The sequence below is a fragment of the Sturnus vulgaris genome, chromosome 2 (assembly GCF_052056855.1).
Source record: "Sturnus vulgaris isolate bStuVul1 chromosome 2, bStuVul1.hap1, whole genome shotgun sequence".
NCBI classification, from domain to species: domain Eukaryota; kingdom Metazoa; phylum Chordata; class Aves; order Passeriformes; family Sturnidae; genus Sturnus; species Sturnus vulgaris.
In genome coordinates, this window is record NC_142244.1 from 51,092,125 (window position 1) to 51,108,508 (window position 16,384).

At 40.3% G+C, this 16,384-nt stretch overlaps 1 protein-coding gene across 1 annotated transcript; it reads right to left on the minus strand.

Moving 5' to 3' along the window:
- Positions 1-407: 407 nt before the first annotated feature.
- On the minus strand, positions 408-12,957 carry SLC46A3 (solute carrier family 46 member 3). Its single transcript, XM_014879678.2, has 5 exons — positions 12,599-12,957; positions 6,659-7,532; positions 6,162-6,245; positions 4,555-4,711; positions 408-2,980 (listed from the first exon to the last, which is right to left on the minus strand). The coding sequence occupies exons 1-5, from the start codon at positions 12,788-12,790 to the stop codon at positions 2,893-2,895; spliced, it is 1,395 nt and encodes a 464-aa protein (XP_014735164.1). The 5' UTR covers positions 12,791-12,957; the 3' UTR covers positions 408-2,892.
- Between the last annotated feature and the right edge of the window lie 3,427 nt (positions 12,958-16,384).

Sequence of the window (16,384 nt, forward strand, 5' to 3'; positions counted from 1 at the left end):
GTGCTGCATGGAGCAACCCACAGAGGCAGCTAAGTGGGGTGTGCTGGGCACTGGAGCTGAGACAGATCTGGCTTGGGTAAGGGGGGGAAGGCACTTCCAGCTCTGCTGCTCTGGCAGGTGCAGCACAAGCCTCCACCATGACTTCTTGCAGGTGGCAGTGCTGTCCCTACTCCGTAACTCCCCACCTCCTCTTGGTGCCAATGTTCTGGGCAGCATCCTTTCCTCTCCCCAGGTGCAGGAGGGAGGCAAAAGCACATCTTCTGCTCTGCTGTTTGTTTGTTATGACCATAAAAAATAGATGATACTGTAGTGCTGCTCTAGTTTACACCAACATCCTCTATCAGTCATGCCATTAACCATTTGTTAAAATGAAATTTAAAAGCACAAGAACTACACATGCAACAGAGTTTAAAAAAACAAACTTTATTATTATTATGTCAAAATAATTTGTATTTATACACAAGGAAATTATTACAAACTTAGAAGATTTTGCTTTAATAATCTGATGTGTATTAGTACTTGGTTCCTCAGCTTGCACTGTGCAAGGCATTTTAAAAACAGTTCATATCCTCCATGTGTTTTAACCTGAATTTATAGCCAGTTCTAAATGCTCCATCTACCAGAAATACTTTGCAAACAGCACATACTTTGTGCAGTTAAGTCATAACAAAGCCATTCCTGACATGTACATGCTTGTCCTCAGTTGGACTGACATGGCACCACTGCAGAAGTGGCTCACTTTGTTGTAAGCTTCCAAGTGCTAGAAGAGGTGTGCACTGGAGAAGAGCAAGTGAAGGTACATGCCCCTTCTGCATTTGCTTTTTTATTTCCAGGCAGTTTTGTGTGAAATAGTTAATTTCATAAAGCCTTACATAACTGCATAATGAAAAGGCAAGGAAGACAATGTAATGTTTGTGCTGAAATCCTTTACATCAGTGTTTTTTTAATCTCTCTACAAGTACCCATTATGTTTTGGACCCACTGGTTATTGTAGAACTCAGCTCATGTTTCCAACAAGTTGGCAGTTGCTTGGGCACCTCAAAGGTAGTTTTATTTTCTAGTTCTTGTCTAAACTACTGAGAGAAAGCGAATGATTGTTAATTGCCAAAATCAGTCTTGCAAGTTCAGGACAGAAGTGTAAGAACTGGCTAGGGGTGTTAGCACATTTCCTCTGGCCTGGATAAATGGCCCTGTTTTCAACTGTGCTGAGCAGATAGTGGTCTCCTGAATATTGTAAGCTCTTCCTTTAACTTATTGGAATCTTCTTCCAGGCTTCTCTGTGATCATGATACTTTTATAGATCCTTTATAACTGAATGACTGCATTCTTTCCAAGTTATGTATCATCATGATTTAGTATTACTATTTTTTGGTGGAATACCACTGAGAAGTTCTGCAGGAGTCTGTTCATAGGATGGGTATCAGTGGCTATAAGCAGCTCATCAATTATAAAGCACATGCTATGTCTGTCTGCATTTTTATCCTATGCTGTGTTCATGTGAAGTCATTGTAGTTGCTTTCCTAGAAGTTTAATTGTCTAAATGGTTACCACTTTACATTGTTTTGCTTTTTCTACCTAATCTGTTTTAGGGGAAGAGAGTCACAAAACTTAGGGAGATCAGAACAGTATTGGCTGTCAAACTCTTTAACAATATCAACACATGGGAGTGGTCCTTAACATGGTGTTATTTTCACACGTCTGCTGTGCTCTGCATTCTAGAACCTAATACTCAGGATAACTTCTGCTTAAAGATCTTAAGGGAAAAGGTGAAGAGTCAGTGCTGAAACTGATTCTTAGGTTTGGCAGTCTCACCAGTTTGCACTGGAGCCCTGGGCATGTCACTTGTCCTTTCTGTTAATTTCTCTTTATGCAACAGAGAGGATAGGATCTACTATGGAAGGCTATTTTGAATAGCATTTGTAAAGTGCTTTGAAGTTTAGAAGTGCTGTTCAAGTGTTCATAAATTATGCTGCATTCGTGGCAAGATGATTAGATTTATGATTCTGATTTTGTCACCTCATTTCAGGGTTCTTAAAAAAATAAAGATCTACAGTTAAGAATTGTTATCACAGCTGTTCACTAAAAGAAACATTTAAGTCAAGTACCAACTTAACTAGAAAACAAGAAGGATCTCTGGGACAAAACAGAGATGTCTGTACATAGTCCTTAATATATGGAAAATTATAAATATTCAATATGGCCTCTGCAAAATGTAGGTTTAGGCTGAACTTCACACTCTGCAAGATGCGAATTTCCTGACAGTTCTGCATGAAAATCCATTTCAAGAACTAAGTCACAGGCAAGGTCCACACATCTTGTGTAAACTTACACAAACACTCTGCTAGCTGCAGAACAGTAAGTGTACTTATGGCAGGTGTAAGTATTGCCTCCAGTCTCCTTTATGAAAAAACTGTTTTTTAGTTTAGGAATTTTAGACAGTTTGGGGGCTTCACTGTTAATACAGGCGTTCATGATAAACACAGTGGACCGTATCTTCAGCTGGCACAAACTGCAATGGCTTCAGCAGAATTGCCAGTGTCTTCTGGGTTGCTAAGCTTATCTCTGTCACTCAACTTAGAGTGATACAGGATGTATCACAATCCACACCTGGCATTCTCAAACTTGAGAAAGGGAAAGTGGAAAAAGTATCATCCTACCTTATTTTTTCCTTCATGCTGAAGCAGCATTAATCTCAATTGCCAGCCTATTTCCATAGTTAAGAGCTAGCTTTAGTCAAGTGCTAAAAAGAGACTGGGTATTGAGTGGTACCAATTTAGTGCTTATTGCTGCAGGGCCACTTGGCGATTGTGTTGTGTTATCTGTGTGTGTGTGATGTAACAACCTCTGCCACTGCATGTCAGATTAGGAATCCTGGGTATGTGGATCCTTTGTTCAACTATCAGCACTCTCTATGCTGGATACTTCTTCAGGTACCAGCAGAGCCAAGTCCTCCCCATTCCAACTTGTGCACAGAAGCCAACTGTAAGACAAAGACAAGAGAGGTATCTAGCTGAGATAGTTCAACACAGCATGGTGATTCAGCACCAACAAACACACAGGATAGCACTGTGCAGCCATCCTCTGTGATGCTGGTGATGTGTCTTAGTAAACAAAAGCAATGCCCTAATTGCACAAGTCAGACAATATCATTACTGCTGCCTTTGAGCACAGTACTAAACTATTCTGCTGTAAGAGACTGGGAAAACTACCCTTTCTGTTCTCCAACTGTAACACTGCATGACACTCTAAAAAGAAAGGTGCAGAGAAAGCGTAGTCAAAGGGTCATATATATCTGAAACCAATGACAGAAGATAAAGAAACAAAAAACTTTCAGAAATTTATGGTGATGATGTACTACAGTACTGACTGCAAGATGGACTGATTGCTGGTAAATATCTGTTACCTCTTCTGCAATAGATTTTGCTTTCTTAATAGACACTTTCTCTACTTACACTGAACTAAACTAAAGATAATACTTAATAGAACAAGTACTTTGCCTTTGTTAATATAACTGAATTTCTCAATTATTTTTTTTACTTTACTGGAAAGTATTCTACTCACACGTGCAAGATGCCTTTGCTTCAATTCCCTCAGGTGTAAGACCCATCACTACCTTCAATTACCATTAGTATAGCTTCTTTGTAAAGACTGTGCAAATAATTATAATGAAGCAGGAACAGACTTGAAATTATGTGAAATGTTCTAAATCTACAGCATTATCACTGCCTATTTAAATCTTAAAATGCAGCTGATGCAGTAATAAAAGGTGACTGAGGTGAAGTCTAAGTATTAGGAAAAAATATCTGTCCCCAGACAGAATGAAACCCTCTTAAGAAAAATATCTTTCCCCCTCAACTGTAAATCTATCTAATGAAAAGTGATTTTTCTGTCATTTAGATTTTTGTTTAAGCACTCTAAGAAGAAGTAATTTATACTGGAAATAATGTTAAGTGATCTTTGCTTTATGAATACTCATGAATGGTATTTCACTGTCCGTATTACTAGATGGTCACTAGATATGATTAGACACAACTGCAAGAGAGGCCTATTTTTTAAACATGTTTAGAGGTTTATTCTTTTGGGCTTTAAAATCTTTTACAGATTTTAATGGCACTGGGTCACAGAGTACCCATGACCAAAGACCAGGACAGAAAGCTTTCCATTAATCTCTAACGTCATGTTTATAACCCTCATTAGCATCTAGAAGAGCTCAGATTGCCAAATTAAGCTCATGCTTTTCATGTAATCAGTGGGAAAGTCTTTCCTGGAAGAAAGACCATGTAAAGGTCTCAAACCAAGGGAAGGCATTCATGCAGTCAAGGCTATGGTGCATCCCACTGGCAGTACATTCAGGATAGGCTTCAGTTTGGGGGAAATTCACAGCACAGAGCTGAGGGCAGGTAGCTGGATCAGGGAAAAATTGTGAAGCACTACAGTACAGTAGCAGATAGGAAAGTTTGAGAACTACCACACTGAACTATTCAGCTTCAATTCATGTCAAAATATAAATTACTGGCAAAGGCAGTCAGAAGAACCCTCCCAGCCCATACTTACCACAGGACAGACAGTGGGATTAGACAAAGGCCTGCCGATAGGAGGAAGCTAAAGCCTGAAAACCATGCAACAGTAGTTGCATAGATAATATTAAAAACTGAAATTGACATAGTGCCGGTCACAACTTCTAAACAGGCAATACAAGCAAACACAGCACCTGCCAAAAATAAATGGGCGAATTACAAACAAAACAAAATAAAAAAAATCTCTTCAAAGTACAGAAGCTTTTAAACATGGTTCAAAAGATATGTCTGTTGGCAGGAATTTTACAAGTATGCAAGCTACAAGCACTAGAGGATCATACTTTACTATGAAAGTGTCTCCTGAGGCAACTCCTCCAAAATGCTAGCTTTTTTAAATGAACAAAAAAAGAACAAATAAACAACACATTTTGTTGATAGAAACTTTTTCTTCACTATTATTCTGTCACCATGCCTACTTTCTTGCATTTGCTTATAACATGATGTTTGACCTGTTTATTCTCACTAACCATGTTGTGCACATCTCCATCCTTTACCCCTTCCAGTTCTTCTTTTTTCTTACTTTTCCCTTTCTTGTTTCTTCCTTCTCTAATCTTCACTCTTATATGTGGAAAAGACTGATTCAACAAGGAACTGCTGGTTCAGCTTAAAACCACTGCCTTCTCGTTTTTGAAAAGAAACAAACAATATTTTTTGGACTGAACTAGCCTTTGGAGTGGCAGTCTATCCTGTCAGTCTTGTTGAACACATTTTCCCAAGCTGCACTCATAGTCATAGGACCATAACCAAAATCACACTAGGTAAGCAGGAAAGGATGACAAGAGGCAACCTGATTGCTGCATCAAACTATTCAAGTAGCCAAAGCCCTGAAGAATGCCAAGAAACTCAATACCAGAGGTGTATTTTAGCACAGCTAGTACAAAGAGATCTTTGTTTTAGTGCATGAAGATTAATCTTTTAAAAAACAAAACTAATCAACTCAGGAAAATGTTTCTAGAAAGTATATATTTCTGAAAATCTAGAAAATACACACGCCCCAAAAGCAAAATATAGGATATCAGAGCCATATTTTGAGGCCTGACATGCTTTTTTCTGTGTTCCATAAGAAAAGGACTTTGAGAAGTATTATGTGATATTTATTGGGACGTGTTTGGGAGCCACAGGCCTGAAGCTGGGTTCCTACTGTATAGCTAAGGATCCAAGTCTAATTGTTTCCAAATGCTATGAAGATCGACTACCTACTGCTTACCTTTCTAAATTAGCAAGTGAGAAACTGACTAAATAACAGAAACATCTTTCTCTGCATGCCAAAATCATGTGAATATAGAAGCCCTTGTGAAATCACACTTGTATAAATCTTGAGCACTCTTTTGCTGCAAGTCCCCCATGGTCTTTAATTTAAGAACAGTATTTTGTTTGATAGTTGAAACTTGCAGTAGTTTTTAACACAATGTTGTTTATATTATATTCAGAACCAGAAGCCATTAATGTCAAGACACAGACTCATATTATACAGAACTTGAAAGAAAAGCAGTCTTAAAATAGTGTCTATTTGTTTAAAGGTAATCTTGCATCTCTGTTCTGAAGCACCATATTATTTTATTGTTTAAAAACAATTCTACTTACCCTGTTCACTAGTGAGAACCACTTTTGACAGCATGGATCGGAGAACAGGAATAGGCATAAAGCAGAACAAAGATGGTATTCTCACTGTAAAGCAGCCATGAGACATTGAAGTAATTAAAATCCATGATTTCACAAATATATTGCAATTATATTAGTCATATACTTTTAAACACTTAGTTCCCCAAATAGAAAAAGGTAACAGAAAAGTCAGACTAGATGTGCACTGAGACACAGTTATCCATGAACATAGAAATTAATAAATCAAATATATTTCTGTGGCATGAAAACCAAATCATAAGCAAGTAATTCCATTGTTTCTCCATACGGTTCATATTTTAATCAAATCCTAGATCAGTCTGAGTAGCCATTTACATTTTACCTCTCTGTGACCCTTTCAAGGTGGTACATTCAATATCCAACACCTGCATTCACTACAGACAACACAGCAGTATTTTCATATACATTGTTGACCATGGAACAACTGATTCGGAACTCACCTAAAAACATGAGCAGGGTAGTTTTGGCAAAGGCAGCCATGACCATTCCTCCAATGTAAGAAAATATCCCAATAAAGACAATATAAATGTCTTTGAGACATTTGGAAAATAAGTAAACTCCTAAAAAGCTGGTCAGCGAGACAGAAGTGAATGCAGCTGCTCCATATCCAATGTACACTTCACTCCAGCAGAGCGGCTCATCCAGTTCATATAGTGTAAAAAGTGAACTCCCACCAAACAGAGTAAATAAATAAGTCATAAATGTAAAAAGTAACACGATTATTAAAATTCTCTTTTTATAAGGGGCAGTTTTAAAAAGCATGTACACTCCAGAAAATGTCTCCCTAATAAGTTCTTTCCAGGATACTGATACTTCATGCTGGAGTTGAGATACGCCTACGGTATCTTCCAGAAAAAATATAATATAGATGATATTAATGACATGAAGCAGAGATGCTATCACAAATGTCCATGCAAAGCCTATTTCTCTTAGAAAGTAGCCAGATAATAGTCCTGCCAATCCAGATACAACTCCAAAAATCAAATCCACTATAGCTATTCGTGTTGTTTTCTGCTTCTCATCATGACACTCCTCTGCTATGTAAGCAAAGCCTCCTCCAAGGAAAGTTGCTAAACTCCCAAACAGTCCAGTAATAAATGCGACTGCAAATAGGACAGAGAGTGACAAGGAAAAATATGATATTGCAGTGAAGCTAATACCAGAAATCAAAGCTCCCATTGATGGTAAAACTAAAGACCTTTTGTGTCCCTGGCGATCCCCATTAGCTACAATGACAAAGGCAACTGTAAGGCTGGGAATGGCCCTAGTTAAGTCCAACTGCATATTAAAAACAGAGGCTTTTTCTTGAACTTCCTGCAAAGAGAAAATAAAAATAATTGTAAATACTATAATACATTGGGGAAAAAATCTGTAACAGTATTACATATATAATTATTAGTATGCAATATAATGAACGTTGCTGTACATGTTTATAGATTATAAATTATACTATTATAAGATATGATACATGCATTGTAGTTTTATAAGATTATATGACATTGTGATATACTAGGCTATAATAAAATTCATTGCATATTCAGACTTTTGTATATTCCTCAAACATTCCCTATTACATTTTAACCCAAAACTTAATGCATAAGACACAGTCTTACTAGTACTGTTGACAGAGAAGTTTCAATGCAGACAAGAGAACAATTCTTTTGAACATGCACTTACAAGAGCTGTAACTATCTTTAACTGCAAGTATCTCCTTCAATATAGGTAGGGTAAAAGGAGACTGGGCTACTTTAATACTAATCAGAAATCAGTAGTAAGCCAGTCATTGATTAAGGAATACACTCCATGTTCCCTCCTCACAGGAGATCATTTTTCCTCCCAAATAATTCTACTGAGGGGGGTTACAAGAAACAATTCATGGACTAGAGCACATTATGCAAGTAAACAGATCGTGATTTGCTCTGACATCCCACTGTACAATCTTACTACTACAAACAATAGTAACAAGCAAAAATGTGAAATACAGCTTTAAATATTATACTGACTCACAGGTAAGTGAACTAATGGATTTTGCAAACAGTGTAAAGCTCTGGGTTCAGAAATAATCCAAATCAGTGATGTCTCTACAGATACAGCACAGCAGGTATTCACATAAGGAACAGCAGCTAACACTATAAAAATAAAACTCTAAACACCCATTATGGGGAAAATTTTAGAGTTCTTCTTAACAGAAGTATAAAAATCAAATGTAACTGAAAAACAACCATTTAACAGAGCATGAATGGCTGCAGAAAAAAAAAAATAACTAAAGGATGTTTAATTAAAGAAAAAATAAAATTCTTATTAAGTCAGCTGCTTCATAACAAGGACACTCAGCAAGCTAATTCAGATCTTGTTTATAATACATAGGTGCAGACCTGACAAGAGAACAGCCACAACAGCCCTTTCAAAAACAACCACCTGATCAGACAGTAGGGGAAAAGGAAGCAACTTCATTTGTACAAACCCTTTATACTAGCTAAGATAAAGTTTCAGATGCAGAGAGTAAAGTCATGCTGAAAGTCTTCTTGGAGTTTTCTGAGGCATAACACTGACTTGGGCAGGCACTGTGCTCTTCAATCAGCAACAGGTACAGCTGTGTAATTCTGCCCACACCATTCTCAGCCTGTATTCACGCCATCTGTACTCCATGTTTCAGGCGTTTCCTCTGTAGCTAACATAATCCTGATTCAGTAGCATCCAAAATGATGAAAAATCCCTAAAACTTACAGGAATATACACTGGGCAATTTAAAAACCTGCTGAATGCTTTATAAATTCATACTTATATTTACAGGCAGACACCATGAGTTTCTAGTTCAATCTCTTCCTTTGCTTACAAGATACCAGGTTTTATCACAAGAGGAAAATTCAACTGATCCTGAGGTTCTCAAGGAAAGCCTTCAAGATCCCCAGCGCTCCATAGTCTTTTGCTCCCTTCCCTTATGGTGTCTGACTGCCTCAGCATTCATGACATCTTGTCCTCTGGGCAGCAGTGCTGTCACCCTGGAAGGGCCAAAACCATGAAGACCGGACAATCTGAGATGGAAGATGTTGTGCTGATCTTTAAGTCCTCTGATGCTGACAGAGAGAACTCTATATAGTTGCAGACACTGCTTCTTTACTAGGATTGTCTTGTTGAAAGACATAAGCATCAAACAAATGCTACTACATTAAAAATAAATGTTAATATGTATCATCTCAACCCACATTAACCACATTAAAAAAAAGATTATTGCCAGACCATAACGAAGTGTAAAACTGAAAGAATGAAAAAATAACCAAAATGTGTTGTGTTCTTGTTTTGGAAGAAGTTGTGCAACACAAAAAACACGGCTACACATCCAGGTACCACATGTAACCATGAACTTCCTGAGATAAAAAACTTGATGTCTCCTGAAGACTACAGACATAGGTACAGGAAAAATCCATTTAGAGTGTAAGGCATGCAACTGCCCACTCTGTGGGTTTTATAAAGCCAAAGGAAAATAATATAGAAAATCATAGGTCAAACCTTCAGCTGCTTTAAAATCATGTAACTCCATTAAATAATCATATATTTGAAGAGAAAGGTCCAATTTTTTAATCTGCAAATTCACTACACTCTGAAAAATTACTCATGGTGGACAGAAATAGATATTAAAATCACCTATTTCAAAATTAAAAGAACGAAAATCAAGAAGCAAGTAACTTATATAAAGATTAAATTTAGAGAGAAGCTCAGCACCTGAGATTGAACAATATAAAGGATATGATAAACTCACAGGCTCATAAGATAAAATACTACTGAGTAGCAAGGGGAAATGAACTGATCAATGGGATGATAAACAATGTTTAATGATTAATAATACAGCTCTTTCTGAGATATTAAAAAAAAAGATTATGCAAGTCAGTGATCAGAATGCTTCAGTTTATCTTCAAATTGCCTTTAAACTCACTTTATTATAAGACGACTACTTTTTTCAAATTGTAAAAACTAATTAATCTAAATTCTGCAATGACTAACCATTTTGAATTATATTTCACCTTTTATGCAGGCTCCAAGTGATTTTTGTCTTCAATTTCCTTTTACATTTTGCCTTGAAATAGGTGAGATTAGTATAAAGCTTCTTCATTTTCAGAGCATAACGACTTACACCAAATTAACTGTTAAGAGAGATTTTCTTCTGAACATTAATGCCAAACAGGGCCTCACAGCAAAAGTTACATCTATAAACCTAATTCACTTAGGAAGGTCTTGGAAAATCTGGAACACTTACTTCGCACTTACTCGTGAAAGGGTTTGGAATAAAGTTACTGGACCTGCTCTTTGGCCCATACACAGGACGATTACTCAGCCCAGAGGCCCACTTGCACTTAAATTAATGCGTGTTTTGAGCACTTAAATTGTTACGCTGTGGTAACTAATGTGGTGTAAAAATGCAGCAAGGCATCCAGACAAGAGTGTAATTGTTCAAAAGCTCATGCCCCACTGGCAATCACTGAAATGCAGAGAATGGAAATTTGGCAGGAAAGGAAAACTAAGAGGTTCTATTGGCCATTATTCAACTGCTGTCTTGAAGGACTCATGTTCTCCAATATCAAATTAACTATAATTTGTAAACAAGAGACCTGTAAAGTGTGAATATGCCATCATATCAGAGATGCTATCAAAACTTCAGATGAAATTAAGAACTCTGCCTCAGTGTTTTGCAAAACGAAATATGGAGTCTTATATCTTGAACCATAGGTGACAGCAATTTGAAAATCAGGTTGAATTTGAGTGGGTTGAAAAATGCAAAGATGTATTTGAAATACAGATTTCCTGATGGCTCTGCAATTAGAATTGTATGCTTAGAAAAAATGGCCAGACATAACATCAAATGGGGAGCTAATACTAGAGAAAACACTTTTTGGAAGTAACATACAAGCATTATTCTGACAATAACTGGTAATTACCTCCATGGGTCAGCCCAGAAGCCATGTTGGGCCACAATTCTATTGACCTTTCTACTTTCACATTCTTTCTACTGAGACCAGCTTCTGTCACATGATAAAGAACATACACCACACTAGAAGTCCTGAATTATTTCTTTGATCACCTTCACTGGAAGCATGTACCATTAACGATCTCCTTTCATATATGACAAATAAGGCAGATAAGCTCAGGCAATCAGTCTTGCACATATGCAGCACAACAGAGATCCTAATTTGGGAAGTGAGTAAAAATTTTCAAGTACCACCTTTTCAGCAGTGTAAGGGAATGCTAGCTGACTACTTCTGTAACCCCAACTTCTGTGTAATTTATACGGTGAATCATTTACTTTTCTGACCCTACAGTCATCTTTCACTTTATCCAACCCAACTGCCAGTTGTTGTTGACAAGTATGGTTCTATTGCACCTCTCCTGAAAAAATGTTCCCTCTGCTATTCCCATGTTAGACACAGAAATCATGTGTCCACTGAGTGTGCCAGAGCAGTGTATTGCTTCAGAAAAGAAAACAACATTCAAAAAGCAACCACCCCAAAACAAGAGATGAGCTTTCTGTTCAATCAGTGCCCCACTCAAATCCAAACCATAACCTGTAAGTGCAGAACTGCAAGATACAACATATGGCGTGAGAGGGGAAAGGGAAATGGAGAATGACTATCTCTTCTCCTGGCAGCTCAGTTAGCTTTGCTTAAGTGTGGCATTAAAACTGCACTAGAAGTGCAATAGAAGAGGTACCAGGCAACAATTAGCTATCCAGCACACTGAACTATGGAAAAGTGCTAAAAATGTAACTGACCATGGGATCCTGTCATCCTGATGTCCTTGTATTCCAACAAGGCGGAATAGTACTCTGAATGGCAAACCATCAACTGCACTCGATCACGCAAATACCAGTCTTTTTTTTCCCCCACGTTTTAAAAACACAAAAAAAATTACTTTAATTTCCCCTGTTCCTCGTTCTTCCAAATTCTTCTGAAATATATGTATTTTAAGCTAGATCCTATCTCTCAGAATTACAGGGCATTTGCTAAACTTCACATGGTTACAAAGAACAGTAGGAGCCACAGAGACAACGGGTGGCTCACAAACACAACAGGCACAATGGTCGTGGGAGGAGGAGCCTCCAGCCGTACCCGCGGTAATGTCAGCCCAATGCTAATTAGGTCCCCATTCTCTCAGACGGTTTTCAACTCCCGCTAAAATCCAGTATCTTCCCGGAGACAGATATTTGTCTTTAAAGCAATACCTACAGCATGACATTAGAGCGAGGAGACAGTGAAGTGAGGGTAGATTACAAAACTACGGCTTTCCGGAGAATTAAAGGTTAAGGTTATAAAACAGGAGGTTATACGGAGGCAGCACCTCCTGGATGCAAGTTTATTCACAATTATTATTCCTTCCCCGCCACTTGCCTTCTGTTTGATATAAGCCGGGCTGCTCTTATTCTGCTCGCAGCGAGTGACATTGTTGTCGCTCACGAAAGTGGAATTGTACTCCTGCTCCCACAGCCGCCGGTAGATGAACTGCTGCACCAGCGGGGTAGTCAGGAAAGACGCAAAAACGTAGATGAAAATGACGGGCTCCACGCACAGAACCTTCCTCATTTCTGGGTCTGGGCTTCAAACCCTGCGCCAGAAAACAAACCGCAAGTGCTGAAAGTGGCGGGCTCACGAGGGGAAAGCGAAACACCCGAGCGGCAGCCGGCAGCCCGAGGCACGGACGGGGCAGACGCTCCGCTGCCCCAGCCCCTGTCCCGGAGCGCAGCGGCCCCGGCTGCGCCCCGCCCCGCCCCGCCGGGCTGTCCCCTGCGCACCGGGCCCGTCCCGCAGTGCCGTGGCACCGGGAGGCGGGGCGGGGGCGGCCGTGTCCCTCAGCGGAGGAGTGTCCCCCGCCGCGCCGTCACCGCCCCCCGGCCGCGGCCGCCGGCAGGACGAGGCCCGGTGCCGCCATCTCGGCGCGGTGTTCCCGTCAGGGCCCGCGGGCGGGGCGCTGCGGCGGGCGGGGCCCGGTGTCCCTGTCTCGGCCCGCGGCGGAGCGGGGTCCCTGTGCCCGCGGTGTCACCGCCGCGGTGCTTGTCCCCCCGCCGGGGACGCTCGGGGCTGCTGCCAGAGGTCATCAGCACCGTGGCGATTTCAGCACCGCGCCGCGTTCGGGCTGCTTACACAACCGGGATCTGCGTGATCACAGGCATCGCTGGCCTCGTTTAGCACCGCGAGCCCGGCCTGGAGCCCAGCCTGCACGGGGGCGAGGTGGCCGTGCCTGGCCGGAGAGGAGCCCGAGGCGTGCTGCTCCTCCGTGCTGCCGTGCGCTCCGCTGGCAGCTGACACAGCTTAGAGGTTTTATTACAGCTGCTCCCCTTTCGTGTGCTCTCGGCTTGTCAGCGTGTGAAAAGGCAACATTCGTTAGCCACCAGCTGGTCTCTCATTAATAGAATCATAAAGTTGTGTAGGTTGGATAAGGCCTCTAATATCATGAAGTCTAACTATTAACCCAGCACTGCCAGGAAGAGATAGATCTGTCTCTCTCTGAGTCTGGCATAGCTGCTGCCAGGTGTCAGGGGAAAGGCCTCGTGTCCTTGTTGGAACAGCTGCTGGGGCACCTGCTGCATTTCCACATGAAAGGTTGTGCTGGTGCGGACCCGCAGATGTGCAGTTTAGATACAGCCTCTTCCCACCGTGCCTTGTCACCAGTGCTGTGTACCAAGGAGAGGTGACATAGCTGGGGAGTCCCAAAGGACCACCTTTCAGTCTTAAATACTGGTTCTCCATTACAAGTACTGCAAGAAGTCTCTTTTGCCAAAAGCACATCAGAACTTCAGTTTCCCTGATGTATTTGCTCTATTAAAATAAAAAGGGCAGTTTAGAAACATAATGAAAATTGAGTTCCTTTATAAAGTGATTGAAGACAGATTATCTGTAACATGGGTCATATGATCTTGAGTAATGCTTTAACTTGTTCACTGCCATGTGACACATCATTCAGTCCCAAATTTAGGGACAACACTGGCTTGTCAAGTGTCTCTTAGTGTAGGATCAACCCAGCATACAAGCTCAGTGGCCTTGATGATTTGCTTGAGCTTCTTTGGTCTAGCATATAGGCTTGCTCACAGAGGCACACAGGCAGACTAAATCAAAAAAGTACTACTCTGGCATGAGATCAGTTTGTAGACAGTGGTGTCTTTCTCATCCTGTCCAAGTCCAAAGTCTGACTCATCCTGTGACAGCATTTTGTTTGTCACAAGGTAAAGCCAAAACAATCATGTGAGGCTGCTAGGTGAGAGGGGCTGTTTAGGTCACTCATCCAGCTGTTAGCATTTATTTGAGCAGGGTGAAGAAGGGATTTTAAGCCTGATGGAACTTTCTTTTGTTTCAAAAGGGAAACCCATTAGGTTTCTTGCCAGATCCAGCTGTGCTGAAGAGTGTGTCACTGACAAAGGAACACAAGTGTCTGAGTGCAGTCCAGGTTGCTGGCCAAACTAATTTTAACACACAACTCCTTCAGGACAGCCTTCCCAGTGCCAAAGAGTGGAGCTGTGCATTTGCATTCTGGAGAGGTCTTCTGCTTCTCTCCTTCCTAGTAACTGTGTTTAAGTTTGGGCTTGGGTTTACAGAGCCAAGTGGCTCCAGCAAAGCTGTGATCTCACCAGTGCTGCAGGCAAAGCTGCAGCCTGAGCTGGTTGCCTCAAAGCACCTTTTTCACTTCGTGCAACAACTCAAAGCCTGCTCATGGATATCTTCTGGTGCTGACACAACATATTCCCCTCAGGCAGGGGCATTGGAAGAGACTTGACCCTCATTTGTTTCCAGTCCCCCCGGCTGCAAGGGCAACTAAAAGCAATTCATATGATTGGACTTTTAAGATCAGACTAAGCCGGGTGATGCTTATTCTTTGAAGTTGAGCATTTCCAAATAACAGAATACATGACAAGCTACCTTCCTCTCTCTCCTGCAACCAGTATTCACACTGGCCCAAATTTGAGTGACATGCCCATGAACAGACTTCACAAAGATCACAGGCATGATGGCTGAAGCTCTGCAGTTTGCACGGGTTTGCATTTTATGACATCCTCAATGTGTGAAGAATTGAAGATACTTTTGATAAAAATTGAGATATTTTGGAGAAATGCTTTGCTGAAATATTTTGCTGAAAACATCAGTAGTGCTTTACTAAGTAATATAAACATGCAAAATGTGGTTTTAATTGCCTTCTAAGAAGTTAAGTACTTTTTAAAATTGAGTTGGCTTTAAGTTACCGTGTTAACAATCTACTGAGAATCTTGGCCCTCTACATGTGATTTATGGATTACAGAGTAACATTACTGTACTGTTTGTACTAATGTTCAACTCATGTTTTCAAGGCTATCTTGAGAACAATGGTTAACACAAATTTTTAAAAGGAACCTAAAAAGGGAAGAGAAGAACATTTTTGGCAGATAGTCAGTTTTATTTACACAAAATGCAGTTCTGCAGAAACCTTTCATATGCTGTGTCATGCCCATGAGCAGGGCAAACAAAGATATATGAAGGAAGTTCTCCAAATTTTGGAGAAAGGAAAAGAGAGTAAGTCATGTAGTTCTGCAGAAGCATACGTAAGTTTAGATGTAACTGTAAAGGTGTGGGCAACAACGTGCTGCTGACTTTGTGTTCCTGAAAATGGGGTGCTCTGAACACCTCTGTCACAACACCAACACTACTGCTAACTGTAGGCTCCGTGCCATATGGCACTTTTTACTCAAGTCTTGTGTTGAAAATTTTTGCTTGTTTGAATCCTCAAGCATATATAAGGCATCAGGATATATTTATTTTTTGTGAATAAGAAAATCTTAACAGAACTGGTGCTCTTGTTGGCTTCTCTTCTCCCACACCACATAACAGCAGCTATTTCTAAATTGTATGGTTTATTCAGTGGTTTTGCTTTTCAGTTATTTACCTCTCATACTTATGTATTTGCAAGTCCTCCTGATTATTTCACATCTCAGATTTAGATATTTCTATTGAAATCCCTTCACACTGGTGGCTTTTCTGTTCAGATGACTCAGTGGAGAAGAATTTAGCAGCTCCCTTCGTGCTGTTCAGGTGCAGCTTGTGCATTCAGCAGTTGTGATTTTGCCCAATCCTAAACAAATATACAAGAGCTACTAAATCTGCTGTGACCGGCTTTCAGACTACTTGAGGATTTGAAATGTATTTAATGCAGCT

Coding starts and splice junctions, on each gene's coding strand:
- SLC46A3 (XM_014879678.2), bottom strand. CDS start 12,790: ATGAGGAAGGTTCTGTGCGTGGAGCCCGTCATTTTCATCTACGTTTTT. Junction 7,533..12,598: donor CGGCTTATATCAAACAGAAG/GCAAGTGGCGGG, acceptor TTCTCTTTGCAG/GAAGTTCAAGAAAAAGCCTC. Junction 4,712..6,161: donor GGTTCTCACTAGTGAACAGG/GTAAGTAGAATT, acceptor TATTTTTGGCAG/GTGCTGTGTTTGCTTGTATT.